The sequence below is a fragment of the Ipomoea triloba genome, chromosome 4, assembly GCF_003576645.1.
Source record: "Ipomoea triloba cultivar NCNSP0323 chromosome 4, ASM357664v1".
Lineage (NCBI taxonomy): Eukaryota > Viridiplantae > Streptophyta > Magnoliopsida > Solanales > Convolvulaceae > Ipomoea > Ipomoea triloba.
The window spans coordinates 17,413,347-17,436,809 of NC_044919.1; the positions used below are offsets into that span (position 1 = coordinate 17,413,347).

General features: G+C 38.1%; 1 protein-coding gene across 1 annotated transcript; it reads right to left on the reverse strand.

Moving 5' to 3' along the window:
- Positions 1 to 17,984: 17,984 nt before the first annotated feature.
- On the reverse strand, positions 17,985 to 21,948 carry LOC116017801 (protein trichome birefringence-like 10). Its single transcript, XM_031258438.1, has 4 exons — positions 21,142 to 21,948; positions 19,524 to 19,913; positions 19,181 to 19,339; positions 17,985 to 18,632 (listed from the first exon to the last, which is right to left on the reverse strand). The coding sequence occupies exons 1-4, from the start codon at positions 21,573 to 21,575 to the stop codon at positions 18,254 to 18,256; spliced, it is 1,362 nt and encodes a 453-aa protein (XP_031114298.1). The 5' UTR covers positions 21,576 to 21,948; the 3' UTR covers positions 17,985 to 18,253.
- Positions 21,949 to 23,463: the final 1,515 nt, after the last annotated feature.

Here is a 23,463-nt window from a genome sequence, read left to right on the forward strand (position 1 = left end):
CGTTCAAAATTTGAATGTTCATAATGGGCAAATAATTCTTTGAATTATAAAAAGCCCAAGAAGACTTGAAGACAAGCACGGGAACACGGTTGAAAAGAAGTACTACAGCACTACGAACTAAACGGTGATAAACTACAAGTGATAATACTGAGCCGTGAATACGATAAAAATACAAAGTGCTAAGATATTGAACTATACACGAGAGAATTCAATTCTTAGGAAAGAAATCTTTATTTCTTTCAACAACAACTGTATCTTTACTGAATGTAGAAAGGAGTGTAGCTTTGTGCGAGACACTCGGGTGAACTAAATGTAGCTTTGTGCGAGACACTTGGTTGGGGCGTAGCTTTGTGCGAGGCGCTCAGGAGCTTAGCTTTGTGCGAAGAAGCTCGTGGTTGAGTGTAGCTTTGTGCGAGACACTCGGGAAGTGCTTGTGTAGCACTAGAGTTATCTCTTCAGTTTTATGCAGATTTATTTTATAGCACTTTACCGTACGATATTCCGCTGCACATTTCAAGTTGAATTTATTCACTTGAAATCTCTTTTTTTGAAGTGTTATAAAGTTTTTAATTGTTAGAAAAGTCTATTCACCCCCCCCCCTCTAGACTTTTCCCACCCTATCGGGACCAACAAAAACAATTTGTTGATTGAATGTTCCTTGAGTCCCATTTGAAAACATTAGGTTCCCTATGCATGGGGTTCCTCCGCCTTTATTTTTCTTTACTCTCATGCGTTTTATTGCTTTTTAGTTTGAATGCTTTTACTATTAGACAATTTCAATATTTGCATTTTGAATTCTTAGCTTCTTAATACTCTTTACTTGAAGGATTTTAGTATGTTCTAAGATAGACTATGTTTGATGTTCCTTTTAGCTTGATGTTATTTTTCTTTTGCATTTGAGTCGGGCTAAACACGTTAAACGTAGCGCTCTTGGGAGGCACCCCAAGCTTTATAAAAAAAAAGGAGAGAAAAGGGTAGAAAAATCGAAAAAAATAGAGAGAAGGAAGAGGAGTAGCTTCCCACTCCATTGCATCTTGAATGTTTACATGCTAACATTTTTCTTGTGGCATTGATGACGGAGGCAACTCATTGTTCAAAGCTAAAGTGTGGAAAAGAAAGGGATGCTTACTTGGTTGTAACCTCTTATCCCTTTTTACATTTAAATGCCCCGTTTTCAATTTTAAAGTGTGGAAATATTTGGTAGTTTTGCATGTCACTTTACACAAATGAGGAGCATGCCATTCTTTATTTCACAAAAGGATTCTTTATTGTAACCCCACACCCATAGACACTTCTAAAGTGTGGAAAGGGGGTTGTTTTGGTTTGATTGCTTAGTTTTGATAGATCCGTGCTCCTTTAATCCACCTAGTCCTCAAAGCAATATTGAGGATGATGTTTGGTTTAAAGTGTGGAAAGGACGCACTTTGTGCTTTAAATTGTTTGATTGCTTAAATTGGTTTTATGGTCATGATGAATGGGTGTGCTTGATATTTGGAGAGTGAGTCATTGTTTATGTTATCTAGGAAGAGCTTTGACTAGTATTCAATTAAATTTTTTATTCTTGGAATATCCTTGAGAAGTTACCTTTTGTACCCATTAAAGTGTTTAGAACCAAGTAGGGTTACATTCTTGCTTCTTTGCATGATGTTCACCTCTTATTTTGTTAGGAACTTAGTCAAGGATCTCTCGAAGTGGGAGTGTACACTTCTTAACTTGAGAAAGATAATTGTAAGCAAAGCCCAGAATTAGACTAATCTTGGTAGGGCATGGCGCAAACGGTGAGCCTATTGGTGAGCATAGAGAGAAAATCCCTTACACCAAGTAAATGGCAAGAGGGGTTGAATGGTGAAAGTTAAAAAAGACAAAATAAGGCCACTCCTAGAGGTAAGATATGAGGAAAGCCTTCTTGCTAGGATTTGGGCAACCATTGCACCGTCTTTGAAAAAGCGTAGAGATCTACGTAAAGTCAGTTATCCCAATGACGTAATCCTAGAAGATGATAAAACAAGAGAGGAGGTGAGCTGCTTCGTTAGGGTTCGGGTACCCATTGCACTGACCTCCAAACAAGCATGGAGATCCATGTGAAGTCGGGTGCCCGATGACGTTACCCTAAGATGTGAGAAGAAAGAGTGACCGCCCAAGTCGTTGGTGATGAGTGGTTCATGCCCCTATCCTCACTTATTTTTATGCATAGGGTTTTGGCATTTCGGTTGGAAGGGTTAGTTGAATTGTGTACATCGTTCCTACTAGTGGGATCGGCTTGAAGGCCCTAGCAAAATGGGAGGTGAACCCAACTTTGGTTTGCATGCTTGAAAATGGTGCGAGAGATGTGTCCCCGATGCTTACTTTCTATCTTTAAAGGGTTTTTGCTTCCCATGAATATTCCTTGAGTTCTATGGCATCTAGTTAACGCCCTTTGTAGATAGCATAAGGGATCTCACCCTCTTCGGTATCCTTTGCATTCATTTTTGATTGACCAAGTGTCCAATTGAGTGATCCTAGCTATCTTTGGCTCTTATATCCTTGTGGTTTGAAATGAGATTTGCTTGAGGACAAGCAAAGTAAATTGTGGAAACGAAAGATAACTAGGCTAAGGGTCTAAGTTGGTGTAATTTAGGAATGATTTGGTGTTCTTTTCTGAACTATTTATGGCTTTTCTAAGCTCTAAATGTGTAAATCTAGTGAACGGTCTATTCTTGGCACACTAGAAATGGTTTTGTAGGTTTCGGAGATGTAAACGTGAAGCATGTAAACTTGGCAAGCAAAACAAAGCGAAGGAGGAAAGACCAAAGGAGCAGACTGGTTGCTCCCCGCGTGTAAAATGCGTGGGGAAAGTCCAGAGATGATCCACGCTTGTGTCCACGCGTGGACCTGTGCATGGACGAGGCAATCTGGTAAATTAAATGCCAAGGGCAATTTTTGGGAAGCTATTTAAGGTTTAGTTCAGGAAATTTTACAGAAGAGTTTTTTTAGAAGTTTGATTACACTTTATCTCTTAGAACATTGTAGAGAGAAGGGAGAGCAAAATCCTAACTAGTAGAGAGAGATTAGTTCATCTTTGATTTCAATCAAAGAATAAAAGAATGAATGTTGTAGTATCAAAGAATGTAAGGAATGAGGTTTGAAATCAATTAAAGAATGCTAGGAAATGAATTGCTAGTGGACATGATGCATCATAGTGTGTCTAAGGTCTAGGAGAATTGCCTTGCAAGATTGGTTATTCTCGGGAGGTTTTTCCAACACCGTTCACCAATAGGTCTACTAGGCTCTCATTAGAGTTCGAATACGTTTTAGGCAATCAAAGAGCTTAGGGCATTTTCACAAACACCTAGCCTACACCACCTCTCCTACTCACACTTTTTAGGTCTAGAAATAGGAAATCAATGTTGATTGGAGCTATATCAATACTAGCAATATCTTGCCCAGTCTTGATGCCTTAGAACATTCAATGAGATGGCCACCCTCATAGAGACCATACAATTCACCAACAATTGACAAGAATAATTCATCCAATCATGCAATCCAATCTCCAAATTATAATTGAAGAATTTATACTGTACACTAGCAACCATGCATCCATCATGCATCCATCATGTCTCACTTCACAATTCATCCAATCATGCATCCATCATGTCTCACTTCACAATTCAAATCCTATAAAAGAAGTTACCTACTCATGCTTTGGAATTAAAATCAAAATTAACCTAATTACACAAATTGAATGTAGCAATTGAAATCAAATTGAAAAGCAAATCAAAGTAGAAACTAGGAATTACCTAATAACTTGCAATTGAAATCCAAAACAAATGTCTTCAAAGTTGATCTTTTCCTTACAAGATTGAATTAGAGTAAAGTGTTTTTCTACAAAATCTTCTCTCTACAATCTAGACATGTGCTCTAAGAATGATTTACTACTTGCTAACTAATGCCAACTCTAGATCTCTAGATGTCTAAAAGTATCTAACCTAAGCCTTTACATAGCTTCCTCCAATGCACTTAACAACATTTCGTGCCAAGATTCATTTCTACGAGCATGGATCGCTCATGGAATTTTCACTTAAAGCTCTTCTTTCTTCGTCCCACATCGTGGAGTTGTGGCGTGGAAGTTTCTGGAAATAAACCACGAACCAATCCACGACGTGGACTTGGACATGGACTCCCTTCCTTATCAGAGAGGGACCCGCGGGGCTTATTTCTTTAAAATTTTAGAAAAGGTTCAGTTATGCTTCCTCCTTGGTTATTTCCTTGCCAAGCTCATATGCTTTCTCCTTGACTAAAAAAACCTACAAAACCATCTAAAGTGTACCAAAGGATAGAGCTTTGCAATGATTAGCACATTAGAGCACAAAACACTATAAATTAACCATAAAAGGATACCAAATAACATAATTTCACTCCTCTATTAGACCCGTAACCTAGGTATCTTTGGCTCCTATAAGGTTACACTGGCACTACCTTTACTCGAAACTAAGGTGGATGAACCATCCGCCAGAGTAATTGTAGTAAAGGAAGAATACTTAGAAAAGATATTTAAATTACATGACATATGGTCACTTGCTCTAGAATCAATGACCCATTGTCTAGACGAGGAGGAAACACAAGCAATAGGATTACCTGTTTGGACAAATGTGGCTGAGAGAGATGGTAACCTCTTTTGATTGTCTAGAGGTTGTGAGGTAGGCACTTTCAGTTGCTTGAACATAGCTAACTCTTCATTTGTCATCACAACTACATTACCTACTGGTTTGGAAACAGAGTTAGCAAACCTTTGTGGTCGGAGTGGTTTTGGACATTGGCTGCATAGATGACTGGGTTCTCCACAATTATAGCAAACTCTTTGACCTCCTCCACGCCCTCTACCAAAGCTACCACATCTTAAAAACTGACTCCCGTGGTTACTGGAACCTTCACCTCCATTATCTCCTTGTGTCATGAAAACATGTTTCTCCGAGACTCCACTCCATGTACCTGATGCATTCTAGACCATAGTGAAAACTTGGTCTATTGAATCTAACACTTTATTCTCAAGCAATTGAGATTTCAGGACATCATACTCCTTATCCAACCCCAAAATCCAGCTAAACACATGCAACTGGTCACGTTGCTTTTTCATTTTATTCGCATCATTCGTGATCGGCATAGCAGCACACAACACTTCACTCATTGTTTTGAAATCATAGAAATAATCCCGGATGTCCCGTCCATTTTAAGAGGGGTGATAAACATCTTGAGATAATTGATACAATTTCTTCATGTTGTATGTTCCACTAAACTATGTATTTAACAAATCCCAAACATCTTTCACGGTTTTACAGTGTTGCATAGATAGAATTATTTTCCTATCAATACAATTTATTATAGAGGATAATAAAGTTTTATCATCCCGTTTCCACTCTTGAGCCCTAGCTTGCTCGGTTAGACATGTTCTAATCAGGTGTTCATCTTTACCCATTCCCCTAAATTAATTTCAATCAAAAACTTCCATTCTCCGAAATTAGACCCATCTAGTGCAAGCACCACATCAACTAACTTGGATAGGGTTGATACAACATTACAAGTAATATTCCTTGCTTTTACCATAATTAAAAGTAAAGAGACAGACCCGGAACACCAAACACCTTCTCGCGTACGCAAATAAACCCGACACAGACCTAGAGAACACTTGAACACAACATCTCACTCTTTGCCCAGGTCAAACCTCCTCTTCACGGCGAGACTTTCGGTGTGGTCGCTGGAAAATCACTCATGCGCCAGTGCGTGATTCAGTGAGCAGACTGTGGCGGTGGCACGTGGCGGCTTCGGTGGCATCGCGAAACCTCGGCGAAGCATCGCTGTCCTCTTCCAAGCACCACCCATCTCCTCACAGTCGCCGGTGCTCTGATACCATGTTATACACATACCACTTATCGTAGGTAATGTATGTGTTTGTATTTACTCTTGTGAAAGTACAATGGAAATTAACCTATTTATACAAGCTAAGGAATGTACAGAACCACACAATTCAAATTTCAAACTAAGGATTGAGAGTAATACTCTTAACTAGAACAAGTTTTCTCTAACAAAAACATTATTTGCTACCTCTCAAAGGTGTTAGGAGCATTTTCGCTTAGGTTTCTCAGAATAACGTGAATTCTGACTAATAGTTGAGCACTCAAACTATTAAGTCTCAACGAGCAGAAAAAAAATGGAATAACACAACCGAGAATTTTTAGAACTTGTGAGCAATTGTTTTAGAGAGGGTTTTTTAAGAGAAATATAGTAAGAGATTAGAGTCCATATGTTTGTACATTCGTAAATCAATTACTCCAATCACCATGAATTAATTCAAGTGGTTTACTTTTTCAGTCAATTAATTTGGAGGTGTCTTAGTTAATTTTACTTAAACACAAATTTCACATTTCTTATTCACCTTAATTTAGAATATAGGAATATGGTTACATTCATGTTAACTAATCTATGTATAGAATTGAAATTAACATTACATAATCTTCCATGTCTCTATTTGTGGATTAACATGTTGCTATAAATTAATTACTAGAATAACGGCTCATGTTAATTAGCAGATTAGCTGTGTTAGAATTTTCAATTGGCTACATTCCTTTTATAAGTGTGCTCAAATATTAACAAAGCTGTTAAAGCAAAATTTCCTTCTTCATTAAAATATTTCTTTAGCTTTTTTTTAATATTATTTATTCTTCACCAGAAAATTTGTCTATCGCCGTGTAGTGTGCTTGCATTGAGAGAAGAAAATGTCAAGGGGTTGGAAGAAGGGTGAGTTGTAATGATAACGAGTAGTAGGGGTCTCCATTTCTATCAATTGTTATACCATGTATCAGGATCCATTTTACATTATAGATCTTACTTCAAAAATTATATGTCTGTAATTGACATATTATGCAGTTAATTGTTTATGTGCCTATAAATAAATTGAGTGCACATAACATGTTAATTACAGGCACATAAAATGGTAACTACAAACACATAAATTGTTAACTGCATGTACAAAATATGTTAACTGCATATACATAATATATTTAAATTAAAGGCACATACCATGTTAACTATAAACACATAAAATGATTGTTGAAAAAATAGCTTTAAAATGGCATTTTAAGTGGTCATTTTGTGGTACAAATATAAGTGGGGTCCACATCCAATTTGGGTTCAATCAAAGTGGATTCAGGTTCTTCGTTGTTAGACGAAAAGATTGATATATTGTACGCTCAAAATGGATAATGGATGAATGAGAAATTGGTTCTCAAAGTAGACCCATTTGAGATGGAATTTGAATGTGGAAAAGCTTAAGTAGCTTTGTCCCACATTGGTTGGAAAAGTGAGTTTGCACCATTATTTATACAAGAGCCTTTTTAAGGCATATTGAGTTGTATAGCATAGAGGTTCTCTCTCGCGCGCAGAGGTGCAAATCAAATCCCAAAATGAACCTGCAAAGGCTTGGCTCGTAGTTTAAGTATCATGAACAACATTAGGGTCTTACCTGTATTGATGGTATACAGGACATTCAATTCAGTAGACACCAATACACTACTTCCGCTTCTGCTATTACGAGGTCAGGTTCTCGTAAACTATTCTGTATACATTTGGTTTCAAGAAATAGTTTACTCATATCGTAAACTATTTTGTATACATTTGGTTTCAGGAAATAGTTTACTCATATCATAATGCAGGAAATAGTTTACTCATATCATAATGCATAAGTATGATACTCATCATCAAGAGTGAGAAGTGGTTCATAGCCAAAAATGTAAGTATACTTTCTCAATACTTTACTTGGGATCTATAAGCATATCATAAGAAAATAGTCATTTCTTTATAGTAATACTGGAGGAAAGCTTTCATCAAATGCTTTCATCATTCTTATACATGAAGGGAGGTGAGGTCACCACCATGTGTGTATGACCTCAACAATGACCGAGTCCCAAAGATCTGCTCCCCTGTATCTCAACATAACTCATAAATCACATGCGGAATCAAGACCGCTACCTTAAGTGTGCACACCCCCTAACTGTGATTCCAAGCCCAGTGAGTAATAGCTCAAGCCCTAAAGTAAGTCAAGGATTTTTCTACCAAGCCACTTTTCTACATAATTCAGAATTTTTCTATCGGATTTCATCTCATCATTTCATCATATCATTTCATTATTTATACCGAAAGGACTGTAGTCCAATCAGGTCATCCAAAAATATAAATTTTCTTAGATCCCATTTCTTAAAAAGATTGGTAATATAATCATTAAAACATTTCTTCATAATGGATCCAAAATAGAGAATAAGACACTTATATGGTTTTATATGCACATGAAATCCAACTAGTATATAGATATAGGTTTAAAAAGGGTTTTAATGCAAAAATATATTTACAATGCACATGTATTCATTCTCATAAGTTTTCATGATAAGAACATAGTCGTTTATGCAACATATGCGGGTTTGGTAAATATGGACATAAGCATGAGGTTGCAAATAAATGCACAAGCAATAATCACATTGACGGTAAGAATGTTATCGGTATATTTGTATTATTAATCTCAGTGTCAAAGTACAATGGTGAGTACAAAAGTCTAGTTGTGTTTGTCTTAGTAATGTTGCGTCCCCCCGTCTCTATGAGTGTGAGTGTCTTTTTATATGCCTGAGTGCAACGACTCTTTGCTTCCACTTCAATACGCAGTAAGTGACCTCTTCAATGTTCTTCAGTAAGTGGATATTAATACTGAGGAGCCGTTGGAGTGGCTCCTCCTCTTTAATGCGTAACGGCCTCTTTCACGTCCATTCATTGTCTTCGGGTCAGTGTTGATGATTCGGGTCGGGTGCTGATGCCCAATTATCCTGTCACCAGTCCCCCCACTCCTTAGCCAACGAGAGTAGTTGAGGTGGTTTGGAAGTAATGACGTGTGTAAAAATTGTTTGTTTTTTTTTGAACGGTAAGAGAATTGTAGCCGAGGCGAGGGCGAGGCCTCAGTCAATTTTTGGCCGAGGTCAGCCTCGGCCAATTGTTGGCCGAGGTCAGTCTCAGCCAATTTTTGGCCGAGGTCAGAGTGAACGGACGTGAAAGAGGCCGTTATGCATTAAAGAAGAGGAGCAACTCTAACGGCTCCTCAGTATTAATATCCACTTACTGAAGAACATTGAATAGGTCACGTACTGCGTATTGAAGTGGAAGCAAAGAGTCGTTGCACTCAAGCATATAAAAAGACACTCACACTCATAGAGACTGGGGGACGCAACATTACTAAGACAAACACTACTAGACTCTTGTACTCACCATTGTACTTTGACATTGAGATTAATAATACAAATATACCGGTAACATTCTTACCGTCATTGGTGTTTTCATTGAGAGCCGAGATCAGATCTCAGGCAAACTTCACAAATCACAAAACACCCAGCTCATCTCATCCGATGGCACGATCCGGATCCAGCAGCTCTTATGGTTCTCATCTAGTGAACAATGGTCACCCTCGGGTGATCTTCGTGAGCAGCTCAACAGTAACCGCGTGGGAGATCGCCGCAAGGGTGATCTTCGTAGCCAAATCAACAACAATCATCACCGAGAGGTTGATCTCCGTAGCCAACTCAACAACAACCACGATGGGGGCCACGATCCCCTCCCAAGGAACGCTGCTCCCATCCAAGCCGTGGACTTCCAAGTAGTGGCGTCACCTCCTCAAATGGCATCACCTCCTCAAGTGGCGTCACCTCCTCAAATGGAGTCACCTCCTCAAACGGCGTCACCTCTACTTGCTCCCCTCCCAGCGAACATTGCTCCCACCCAAGCCGTGGACTTCCAAGCATTAGCGTCACCTCCTCAAGTGGCGTCACCTCCTTAAATGGTGTCACCTCGACAAGTGGCGTCACCTCCTCAAATGAGGTCACCACCTCAAACGGCGTCACCTCCACTTGCTCCCCTCCCAGTGAACGCTGCTCCCGTCCAAGCCATGGACTTCCAAGCATCAGCGTCACCTTCTCAAGTGGTGTCACCTCCTCAAGCAGCGTAACCTCCTCAAGCGGCGTCACCTCCTCAAGTGGCATTACGTCCTCAAGTGGCATTACCTCCTCAAGCAGCGTCACCTCCTCAAGTGGTGTCACCTCCTCAAGCGGCGTTACCTTCTCAAGTGGCGTTACCTCCTCAAGCGGCATCACCTCTTCAAGCGGCGTCACTTCCTCAAGCGGTGTCACCTCCTCAAACGGCGTCACCTATCAAATTCCGTGAAAATAAAATAAAATAAAACTTTATTCCCTTAGGGCCGGCATGAGATCAGATCTCGCTAGCTACCTGACGGGAGGGTGTTTTATGGGTAAAGCTTAAGGCTTTGCTGCGAAAACACCACACTCTATTCTCTTAAGGCCGGCATGAGATCCGATCTCGCTAGCTACCTAACGGGAGAGTGTTTTTCTAGGTCAAGCAGGAGGCTTGATTTCAAAAAAACCACACTCTAGTCCCTTAGGGCCGGCACGAAATCCGATCTTGCTAGCTACCAGACGAGAGAGCTAACCTTTGACCGAGTCTACGGATGGTCGAAGTGAGCTCGTGCACAGAACGCCCAAACAAAAAAAAAACACAAAAAAAATCAAAAATCATGGCCGAGGCCTGACCTCGGCCAAAAATTGGTCGAGGCTCACCTCGGCCAAAAATTGGCCGAGGCCTGACCTCAGCCAACAATTGGCCCGAGGCTCACCTCGGCCGAAAATTGGCCGAGGCCTGACCTCGGCCAAAAATTGGTCGAGGCCTGACCTCGGCCAAAAATTGGTCGAGGCCTCGCCCTCGCCTCGGCTACAATTCTCTTACCGTTCGAAAAAACAAACAAACAATTTTTACACACGTCATTACTCCCAAACCACCTCAACCACTCTCGTTGGCTAGAGAGTGGAGGGACTGGTGACAGGATAATTGGGCATCAGCACCCGACCCGAATCATCAGCACTGACCCGAAAACAGTGAACGTATGTGAAAGAGGCTGTTACGCATTAAAGAGGAGGAGCCACTCCAACGGCTCCTCAGTATTAATATCCACTTACTGAAGAACATTGAAGATGTCACTTACTGCGTATTGAAGTGGAAGCAAAGAGTCGTTGCACTCAGGCATATAAAAAGACACTCACTACTAAGACAAACACTACTAGACTCTTGTATTCACTATTGTACTTTGACACTGAGATTAATAATACAAATATACCGGTAACATTCTTACCGTCACACATAGATGATTCTACTCATCATACATCTATCATGACATTTTGATGTCAAAGATAGAATGCAAAACATTCACTTTCCTTTTCAAAATTCTCATACTTCAACTCATGGTCATATTTGCAAATAGGAGCATCATAAATCATTTCATAATCTCAACCTTTCAATAATTAGGGATTTCAAGCTTAAACTCATAACTTGTCTCATAATTCCATTTCAACTAGGAACATCATACTTTAATCACATAATTCACTTCATAAATCCATTTCAAGTAGGAATATCATGCTCACTCACATTGCTCATTTCATAGCATTATTTCATATAAGAATATCTAGCTTAGACACATAGCTTAATCAAGATACCATTTCTCATGGAAATATCATGGCTTAATCATAAAATCATATCACATGGAAATATCATATTTCAATCCGCCCCGCGGATATCTACCGGAATCCACCCCGCGTGGATCGGATTTTTTTTGGGTGATAGTGAGTGGTGGGTCAGGGTGGGTCTTAAAAAATAAAATCCGTGGAGGGTCGGGTTGGATTTGAATTTTATGTACAAAACCTGCCTAGAATCCCACCCGACCCACCATGTATATATATAGAGTAAAATAAGTACTAGTATATAGTTAATTATAAACATTTCTAGAACTTTTACTAACTTTTGACTATTTTTAGTTCTAAACTAATAAGTTTATTTTTTAAAATTTAACAATTTAGTTATTACATTTGAATATTTTTATTATTTTATGTTTTGATATAAATATAACTAGTGAATTTTATTATTTTATTATGTGTAAGTAATTTTAATATTATTTTAATATTTTTTAATAAGATAATAAGTGGTGGGTACCCGCAGTGGGCACACGCACCCAGTGGGGTGGGGGTGGATTTTTAAAAAGTCCACCCGATGCGGGTTGGGGGTGGGGGTGGGTGGAGAAAATATAAAGTGGGTTGGGTGATGGATGTATCCTTCCCCGATCCACCCCCAACCCATTGTCATCCCTAACCATCAAACCATCTCACCTAATGGTGATGGGTCTATAAGGCCCGTTGCCAAGCCTTGTGACCCCAAGAACCCTTCACGCAGGGCTAGGTTGCAGAAGGTCTGTGAGTTGTAACCCAGTTCCGAGACCCAACCAGAGTTTTCTTCTCCGACCTTCCAACCTCAAATCATAGAATAAACATACCCAAATAACATCTCAACACATATATAAAATTAGAACAAGGTTCAAGCACCAAATTACACACATATGCAACACATTTCTCCATTTTGAAGCTTACACAAATATCACATTGTATAGAATATAATTTCACAGATTCACAGAGTACAAAATACTAAGTTTTAGGTGTCCATGGTTCATACCTCAAAGTTAGCCTCAACTCAAGAGTGTTCTCCCTCTAACCCATAAGCTAAAACTTCGCATTCACCATCTCCTCCTCTCAAGCAAACACAACCACAACATACACCCACATAACATACTCATAGCATTAGGAAATGGGAAGAAGGAAATGGAAGAAGAATGAGAAAAAAAGAAGGAAGATTATTGCTCATTCTACTCCTAACTTGAACCTTTGATCTCTTGAAGGAGAAATGAAGAAGAAATGAAGAAGAGGTAAGTGGAGAGGCTGCTGGAAGAACAATGGAATAGAGTAGTATTTATAGGTGCACAAACCCCTACATGTAGGCATCTCACAGTTAGAAGGGAAATTGGGTCTTTTTGCTAATTTGAACTCTCAAATGATGATCTTAGGTTATAAATGATATGGAAATGAATTAATATATGATAGGGATGATATAAAAATGTCACAGGTTCGATTTGGAATCAATTTTGGTTAAAAATCATGTCCATCAGGTTCACAGGTTCCTCTCGGATAAACTTTTGAAATGAAATTCTTGGTGAGTAAATTCACCATTTTTATAAGACTTTTGAAATTAAATGAGATTACATAATCCCTTTGCACTGGATCATCCGAAATATGGATTTAAAATATCAAATTTTTAACACACATTTGATAAAATATTTACAGAAGTGAAATCATTTTCGTGACTTTATTTGAAACTTGATAATTTGGAAGTTTGGGTAAAAATAATATTTGGGGTATTACTAGAGGAAATTGGTTGGCCTTGCGAGATAAGTTATGCCAAATTTTCGTATTAGTTTTCCATCTCAGTACCATTGACTGCAAAAGATAAGTTGATCTTTCGCGAAAGGATTACAACTGCGAAAGATAAATGATCTTTCGCGGATGGAATTTCGCGATAAAAGTGATCTCTCGCATGGAGTGATCTTTCGCAGCTGAAAAGTGATCTTTCGCACAGATTGATCTTTCGCAGCTCTAAGTCACCTCTCGCAAGCGATCTTCCGCATGTAACTGGAGTGATCTCTTGCAGAGTCGATTCACTTCCACTATGTCCGTTCAGAAGACTGACTTTTTGCATTACGGAATTAATTTTAGATTAATTCCAATCATTATTTCAGAGCAAATTTTCTTGTTAGTGGACTGTTAGTAGAGAGTTAATTTTCTGCTAGTGGATGGAGGTTACACCATGGTTATTAAACCAGATATGAATGCCATGATTAATGCTATTAATCCTCTCCTCCACTATATATATTCTAGGTTGAGCAGTTGATTTGGTATAGTAGTATAATGACACAAACGTGGAGGGTGTGTTTGAGTGGAGGGGACTCATTCATCCTTTACCAAAGGTCAAGGGTTCGATCCTTGGCTTTGGGTATGGAGCAGCCTTTAATCCCCAAGCTAGTTGTCCAACCCAATAGAGGGGTGACGGGTTAGCCACTATGTTCGACGGTCCAGGGTCTACGCCAAAAAAAAAAAAAGTACAATGACACAAGCACACAGAAAACACTAGTTTTTCTCCTCGAAACTCTACATTCCCTTCGAGAGGCGGTAAATAAGATTTTAAGGAGAGAGGCAACTCGACTCGTGCATACAACCTACCCAAAAATCCATTCTCATTCGCCCCTTTTGTTCTCCAGAATTATTTAACCTTTCGGGGGTTTTATTTTCTCCATTTTTCAGGGAAATTCGAAACACATTTTCCTACAATAATGATAACTACATATTGTTAACTTGAGTACAAAACATGTTAACTGGAGACACATAATTTTGGATCATGGTCCATAATGTAAGGTACACTTGCCTAGTTCATGGTATAATTTGCCCATTCATATAAATTAATAATAACGATAGAAAACAATAAATTAAAAGCTATGAGATTATCATGAAACACTATGTAAAGTAATTGTTGACATTGAAATTTTGTTAAAGATGAATACTTTTGAATATTAAAATATTTGAATATATTTTGGATAATATTGATATTGTCTAATTTGTTTAATTAGATAATATCAAAGGAGTTTGAATATATCCAAACCCTTCTATCCTATAGCTATAAATAGGAGCTCTTATTTCTATGTAAACATCCTGAGAAAATCATGTAAACTCCTGAAAATATTATTCAGGGATCACAATAAAATGATCCTGAAAGTAAAAGCCTAGACCTGCCAATTATGGACACGACACGAGATCGGACACGAAAATAACAAGTTAGTGTTTAGCCTTAACATGTCCCAGGTCGTTAACGGGTTGACCCGTTAAGAACCCGTTATGTTTCGTGTCTTAACGGGTCAACCCGTTAAACCTGTTAAGAACCCGTTTAACCCGTTAGTATTATCATGTTAACCCGTTTACACAAACATGTTTATAACCCGCTAAGAACCATTGTCATTTAGGCCAAGATCTTACCCCAATTATTAATATTCAACAATATGAAATTTGAATTTTTATTGTGTTCAATTTTATTCTAAAAATTAGTATGGACTTCTTTAATTGTGATTGTTGGATGTTATTTTATCATTTTATGAATGTTATAAATTGATTTTTTTTAGTGTGTTTGATGGATTGAATTGTAGGTTTTATTTCTTTTTTATATAACATACTTGTAAATTTTAGTTTCTTTTAAAAAAATATTAATAGGTTTAGCGGGTTTAAACGGGTATCGTGTCATATTGTGTCAACACGACTCGAACTCTGTTAACAAAACGTGTCGACCCGTTTAACCCATTAACAAATCGTGTTTGTGTTCGTGTTAAAATTTTGAATCCGTTAACCTTAATGTGTCGTGTCCGTGTTTAGCCTTATCGTGTTCTTATCGTTATCATGTCGACACGTTAACGAACCCGTATATACGAATTGCCAAGTCTATAAAAGCCCCTCCATGAAGATCAAGCCATTTGATCTAAACCCCCATTGAAGATCAAGTAATTTAAATCCGGAGGACCTTCAATGAAGAACAAACATATATGCTCTTCTTTGAAGATCAAGAGGTCCTTCGGCGAAGTGTTCAAGGCATCCAAGTGAAGAATCAAAGGACTACACATAGATCTTGTACCCATACCGCATTAATATTTGATACACTTGTAACTAAAATTTTGAATTTCAATATATATAATTCAATTTTCTTTGTTCATAGTAATGTTTCAAAATAAGGTTTTTTTAAGACCCAATTTTGTAGACACCAAGAAATTTTCTGATTTGGGCTTGAAAACTGACTAATTGTAACACCCCCAAATTGATAATCCAAATTAATCATAATGGACATACAATTATCCTTCAAAGAGGTGTTATCACCATACCTAATCATCCTAGATTAGATGCACAAGCTAAACTTTTATTACAAACTTCACTATTCCAAAATACAACTCAACTATAGTACAATAAGTTGAATTCTAACTAAACCATTTATACCTAAAGTTACTCCAAGGGTAACTAGCTCTACATAGCGCTTCGTCAGAAACTACTGGTCCACCATCACCTTCGAGATCGAGAGCGAGAGGGAGAGGAAGTCGTTGGGCTTCCCAGTCGTCGAACCGCCACTGCCACTGCCTGACCGCATCAATTCGTTGGTGCTGCTCATGCCACCGGCGGGGGAGGGGGAGAAGAAACGAGAGAGACAAAAAGGGGGTTGCTGGTTGTGTTTTTTGCAATGAACTTCCAAGAGGAAAATGATGAACATATGCATATATATCTAGGGTTAAAATTATTTTATGCTTAAAACAATTGGGTTTGGATAAATTGGGGTCAAGAAGAACTATTTAGGCTTAGGAAATTAAATAGGACATTTTGATAGTCACAAACTAATGTTAGGCCTCATCTCAAATAGATTTTAGGTAGAAAAATAATGGGTCCTAAAATAATTTTAAATTACCATTTGTAGCAAAATAATTATTTTGAAAGTATTTGGACTAAAACTTTTATTACGAGAATATTTTATTAATTAGGCTATTTAAAATTACGAGGTGTTACACTAAGCGAATCTATATTAGTGAACATTTGAGAGTTTTTGGTACAGTAGATGCCTACTTGGATGAGAGAGAAGCAAGGTGAGAAAAAAAAAAACCTGCAATGAATGGTTTTTGGTACAATAAATATCACTCATGGATTCCAAAGTGAAGCTGCACCACTGCCGCGTCAAGAGCACAAAGTGCGCGTGTACTGCACACGTCAATTGCACCTAACACGCTGCTGACAACTCCTTTTTTATTTATTTATTTTTCCTTTTTAAAATATGATTTGTTTTTTTTTCCTCCGTTCCCATTTTCTCTTTCCTAATCACTTACAAAAACTCCTCAAAAATCACAAAAGAACTCCACTATTATGGATACTCTAAGAGCATCCCTATCAGAAGTTTTTTTTGAAGTTTATGTCAGATTAAATGTCACATAGAGCATAGAGAAAATAAGAGAGAGAAAGGTGGGGATCTTCTGCAAATGAAGAGTTATTTGTGGTCCCAAGGAAAAATAGTTGAATGGAGTAACAAATGCATGATATGTGTTTATTTTATTATTATATTTTTTAAATCAGATTTTTTTCTTTTTTTTTTTTCTAATCCTCTCTCATTTTCTCTTTCCTAATCCCACCTACAAAAACTCTTCAAAAACCGCGAAATAACTCTACTACTAAGGATGCTCTAAGAGCATCCTTATCAGTTTAAGATATTTCACGATTTTTAATATGCCAACTGGGAAAGAGAAAACAAAGAGAAGAAAGACAAAAAGTAAAAAACTAAAACAGAAAAAAAAAAAAAATTATGGTTGCAGGCCTGTAGTAAACGCGCAAGCGTTGCACGCGCCCGCTTGGGCAGAGAATGTGCGCCCAACGCACACATTCTCACTTCTTTCTTGTCATTTCTTTTGTTTGTGGGGCCATTATGAACTCTCATTTGCAGGAAATAAAAATCACAAAATAACTCTCTTTCACACTAACAAAGACCTATCTTCAAGTTATTTGGGATGACAAAAACCATGCATTAACCATTGATGTAGATGCCCTTTATCCCCATTTGTTAATTCTAAAGTGATTTCGAAATAGTAAAAGCTAGTATGTTAGTATTTTACAAATGGGAGGGAAGGGGTTTTAATGGTTTTTTCTCCTGCAACATATTGGGTTTTGGCAGAAGTCGTGGGTCCCACTGGACTGCGCCTCACTTGCGTGAGGCGCAATTTTCGCGCCCGCGTAATTACTGTTTTTTTTTTCAATTTTGTTGTTTTATTTTATTTTTTCCTCCACTTTCATTTTCTCTTTCCTAATCACACTTACAAAATCTCCTCAAAAACCACACCTAAGTTTAACTATTGAGGAAGGCCTATTGCACAGCAAAATTAATGAATCACTGCAATGTCTGCAGTACTGCACAATTTTGTGAGTCCAGAATGAGTAAAGATCATATTCAAAAGCTTCATTTTTTATACCTTAAAAAAAAAAAAAAGGAATTTATTCAAAGAGTCCCTGTATTACTGTATACATTTTTGTTCTAACAACTCTGAGGGTGGGGGAAGAAAAATGAAAAAATACATTCAAAATCCTGCCTAGCAACAAAAAATGCCAAAACCTCTTGAATTTCCATCTTTCTTGGCACTCTAATTCTTTTTTGGTACATTCTTCTAAGCATTGTATCCTATCAAAATCCTACTTGACCACCACATAAATAACATACAATAGTCGAGTCTGCAACCATTTTTTCATTGAAAATGGAATGTTGATGTGTTCTGTATCATCCTAGATGCCTCGCGCTTCATGAACAGAGCGTACAGCAGCTCGTTCCATGTATCAGGAACTCCCGGGAGGCACCAGTGGCTGCAATCTTGCCTATTAATAGCTGCAGGTCCAACCTCGGGACCTAAATAATATAAAGATGAATGCCCATCTTTCCTCCTTGAGGTCATATGGGTTATGTTTAAGACATTTAATGGCTTCAAATCGGATGTGTTTGACTGAGATGATGATAGCATGTCGAAGAATATGTTGTATCGTGCCCAAGTATGGGATGGCACCAATGAAGAACCTAACTCCGGAAGTGTTTCCATGTGGCAGGTCCCCCCGGTTCTCCAATCTCCACCTCTGTGCCAGCAATCAAATATGGTAAGATAACTATACGAGGACATTAAATGTTGGACAAAGAATCACAATAGTAAGAGTTCTACAATGAAATACAAATGCAAACAGACCAAGAATTTCTAGATTTTTGCAAGTCTGTAAGTCACCTAAAATCACAACTAATTATACAATGGAAGGAGCCAATTCATATGGCCAAGTGATATGGTAGAAAATCCCCAAAGAAATAAGCAGTTATGTTGGGCGGAGGCGGGTAAAAGACCAAGTCCATTGGTGGTTAGGGGATTGTTGGGCGGGGGCCGATGAAGGGCCAAGTCCAACACCCTGCCTCTCGAAATGTGGCGGCGCTTGATCCTAGCAAGTAGTATGGCAGGTGTTGGGAGAGGGAATTGTTAGGCAAAAGCCTGTAAAGAGCCAAGTCCATCAATTGATGACTAGGGATATTGTTGGACAGAGACCGGTGAAGGGCCAAGTCTAGAACCTTGCCTCTCGAAAATGTGGCGGTGGGATAGTGATAAGCGTCTGTCCTAATAGAAAGAAGCTTTTTGACAAACCTGAAGTGTACAGGGGCGTATGTACGAAAGAAGACCAGAGTTCTGTTTGGATCCACTTCGCGTTGTATCCAATTTACCACTGTTTGCAAAGACTTCTGATATGCAACGTCAACTTTCATATCCATCTTTAGTTCTGATCCTTCTTGAAAGTAGCAGCCCCTGAAAATGGAGTAACTATTAATCTGAGAGAAAATTTGAACACAACCTGGATGTCATTACACATTATATCGACAAACTGCATAATAATATTCTGCTCACCTATCTTGAAAGATTAAGTTTAAGGTAGCAAAACAAAAGATTTCAAAAGATTAAGAGGAAAGTATCTGCAAATCCATTCAATTACCCTCTTATTGTCTTCTCATAATTCCACCAATGTCCCGAGTTGAAAATGAGAACATCAGCGTCCCTCCATTTGGCAGAGCTCCAGTCCATCTGATCTAGCTTCAGAGTAGTTCTTATTTTCCCCGGAGCTCCAGCTGGAGGGCGGCTTTGCAGAACAAGAAATGGTGCCCTGTAGTACTCGATGGTGCAATTATAATCAACAAACTTGAAAGCCAGATATCCTTTGTGCTTAGTGATGGGGCTACCATTGACTTCATAGATCGAGGTCTTGTTGGCAACAACCGAAGAAAGCAAGCAGAGCAGAGACTCCCATTGGTTTCTTCCAATTGAATCTCCCACAAAAACTAGGCGCTTACTACGCAGTTTTTCTAACATAGCCTTGGCATTAAACCTGTTGAATGGTTGGATACAAACCGTATAGAAAACACTTTCGTTAGTTTAAACACAAAAGGTTTTGATTGAAACAAATGGATGGAGGCATTGAGATACATTGTTATATGAAAAATCAATTTGAACCAAGATAATGGCCAACAATCAAGTACCACGAAAGAAGGATGGATCAAAGGGAACATGTAAATAGTAAATAGATTTATCTTTGCAATATTGATAGCAGAAACCGAGTCCTTTATCATGATTACAAATTATTTTCTAGCATAGTAGCATCATCTCATCTTTTATGTTTGGGCACAATGGCTACTAATAGATCCTGTTAGGATCAAGCGCTTACCACTACGCCAAAAGCTATAGCTCATAATGAAGGCACAACTTTATTTCCTTATAGACCGCCATCACATTTTCGAGAGACAAGGTGCTGGACCTGGCCCTTTACCAGCCTCTGCCCAACAATCCCCTAGCCACCAATTGCTGGACTTGGCCCGTTACCGGCCCCCGCCCAACAGATACTATTAGGGAAGGGTCCATCACATGGAAGGAAGAAAGGAGTCCAAATTACAAAAGGCAAGTGTTTTGAAAACCCTAATATATCTCCAAATTGAACAGTTTTACAGAACCTGACAAACAAGAAAAGTATAACTAAATGGCCTGCCTGCCTGCTAGAAGATCCAACTCTGGAGTAATACCAAGCATTAGAGTTCATTTTTACTTGAGTCCAATTTTGATCATTTTCATATAGTGTGCCCTACAATCCTACATAGATACAAAGACATTAAAGGTTCCAATTCCATGCTTTGGAAAATCACACAAACTAAAGAAACAAGACAAAACAAAAGGCAAAATGAAACAGACAAAACAAAAACCAGAAGATTAAATCTACATTTGTCCCATCTTCCCTTCCCAAACAAGGCCAACAAAAACATATTCTCCAGGATCAAATACTCATCTCTAAACCAACTTAGTAGAAATCCCTGTTCCTAAAGTTCCTTTCAGGTAATTAACACACATAAATATGCTATTTTCCCAGACCTTAGCTTCAACACCAAAAGTAACAAATAGGAATGACTCCTAGAGATTGCAATATGTTCTTTAGAAACTCAATTATTGAACAAGTGACAACAATGAAGCAGTAAAAGAATAGCAAATTCATTACTTCTCACACAACAACATTTCACAAAGTTGTGAGATAAATCTCAAAAAGAAGAAGAAAAAAAGCAAAGGAGAACCTTGGCAAATCGCAATCTTTGGGCTGCCATCTCCACTTGGTGTAGAATAAATCAGGCCTCCCATTCTCAGAACACCTAAAGCCTTCATCTAGAAACCTGCAATCTCTAGAATGGTAAAGAGGGTAACTCTCATCCCAAACCCAATCACCCTCAAACACATCACAGCTACCCCCATTTTCACTCAAAAAATCAAACCTTTTCCTCTCCCCCCCAAACCTCTCAAACTTCAGCCATAATATCCTCTGAGTCTGTGAGGAAAGTCTCAACCCCTTGGACACACTTCCAGAATCCAATAAAGCGAAGCCAAACACCACACAAATTGTAACAAGGAAAAATCCAAGAACCCCAACAGAGGGCTCAAATAGCCTCAAGCGCTTAACTTTCTTATACAAATCCAACCACGGCATGACTTCACCATCTGGGTACCCAGACATTTGGAATCAAAAACACCCAAGATTAGATTTGTAGTAATAGTTAAATTGGAACTTAGTATACTGTATATGAAGAAAAAAAAAAAAAAAGAGTGTAAGCCCTCAAGACAACAGAAATAATGGTGGCCAGTCTGGTGGCTTTTTTCCACTATAAGCTGGCTGGCTTCTTTACTTGATGAATACTAAAAGTTGTGCAAGGAAAGACATGGGTACGGTGTTGAGGAAGCAAGAAGCTTTAAAGAGGAAGAAATGGGGAATTAGAATGATGAGTTGGCTTTTATTTTTGGGGAGTGGAGTGGGGGATGGTTGTTTGTGCCTTTGTGGGATGAACAACTGGAGAAGAGACTCAATAGTGGGCTTCGGTTAGTTAGTGGCAACGTGGGATTGCACATATGCTCGCCTCATCGTAAATAGGAAAATGATAGATGTATTCAAAGGGCATTCCCATTAATAAATTTTATGAAATTATTTGTAAGACCATCCTCAATTATAAATTTTAGGAGATTTTTTGTAAAATTAAGGGTGTGTTTGGTTAATAGCGTTTCGCCAAATTTTGGCGGTTTTGACCAACTTTAGCGGTTTGATCATGGTCAAACCGCTAAAGAAGGTGTTTGGTTAACAGCGGTTTGGAGCAGCGGTTTGCTCCAAACCGCTGAAATCCGAAACGCTGCTAGCAGCGTTTGGGATTGGCGTTTTATTAAATTGTCCTTCCTTTTGTTAAAAAAAAAAAAAAATTATTATGTATACTCTTTTGGTCATTTTACATGTTAACCGCTAATTTAAACAACTACTTTTACCAAACATCTTTTTACAAGTCGCTAATACATCCGCTGGTCAAACTCGCTAATACAATCCGCTATTTGATAGCCGCAAACATAACCCGCTACGGCTAATTGCTAACCGCTGATAATCAAACAAGCCCTAAATGTGAAATGAAAGAGAGAGAAAGTGCAGAGAAGGTAAAAGGTTCTTGCCGAAAGCGCGATTTTTGTGGGGCCCATTTGAAGAGTAAAAACGAAAAGGCACTCTCATGTCCATGTGATCAGCGCAAGTGCGACCCTAGGTGCTTAAAAGCTCATTTTTATTTTTATTTTCCCTTTAATATTTGATTTTTTCTTTTTTGCTTTTGTTCTCTTTCTCCTCTTTCATTGTAATCTAACAAAAATTTCTCAAAATTTATGCTTAATGAGCTTGTTCTACGAGAAAAAAAAAAACTTGGGTAGCGTTTTTGTACGGATAGAGGTGAGGTTTTCGTGGAGATTTTTTTACTGCAAATCAATTATTTTGTTGGCCCCACCAAAAAGCAAATTGACTCGCAATTCGCTCTTGATTTTTTCCTCCAAACATTTTCTTATGAAGTGGCTTCTATTCATTGGATGCCATTAAATTGAGGAATCCCACCACTAATTAAAAATTAGATTTAGTTACTAATTAAATGATCTCATCTTAGAAGGTAAACAATTTATTCTCTGTTTACTTGTTGAGGCAAAATTACAATTTAGAAGTAAAATTCCTTATTATTTGCTTACCCGTATCTATGAATAAATAACGCGTACAATAATATATATATTTTTTATAATGCTCATGATTTTATACAAGGCAATATCTTATTTCATCTATTTAAAATGATAACCGGGAGCCATACATATTATTGAAGTACATTTGAAAAGAGAAAGTAGCATTAAGGAGTGGGTCATCTATCCAACATACATGTGGAAACTTTCGGAAAATACTATGGCCGACCTTCAAACATGTGAAAATAGTTGTCTACTTATGCATACATGATAAAGGTTTCCTTGTCATTGATTAATTTTCTTCTCAATTTAAGTTAAGCCATATTATATCTCTTAGTAAAATCACTTTTTAATATGAATAATGTTATTTTCTCTCA

Excerpts from the sequence above, each read along its gene's own strand:
- LOC116017801 (XM_031258438.1), bottom strand. The coding sequence starts at position 21,575 with ATGTCTGGGTACCCAGATGGTGAAGTCATGCCGTGGTTGGATTTGTAT. Across the intron at positions 19,914-21,141 it reads AAAGATTGCGATTTGCCAAG|GTTTAATGCCAAGGCTATGT; the intron begins GTTCTCCTTTGC and ends ACCATTCAACAG. Across the intron at positions 18,633-19,180 it reads TACGCCCCTGTACACTTCAG|AGGTGGAGATTGGAGAACCG; the intron begins GTTTGTCAAAAA and ends TTGCTGGCACAG.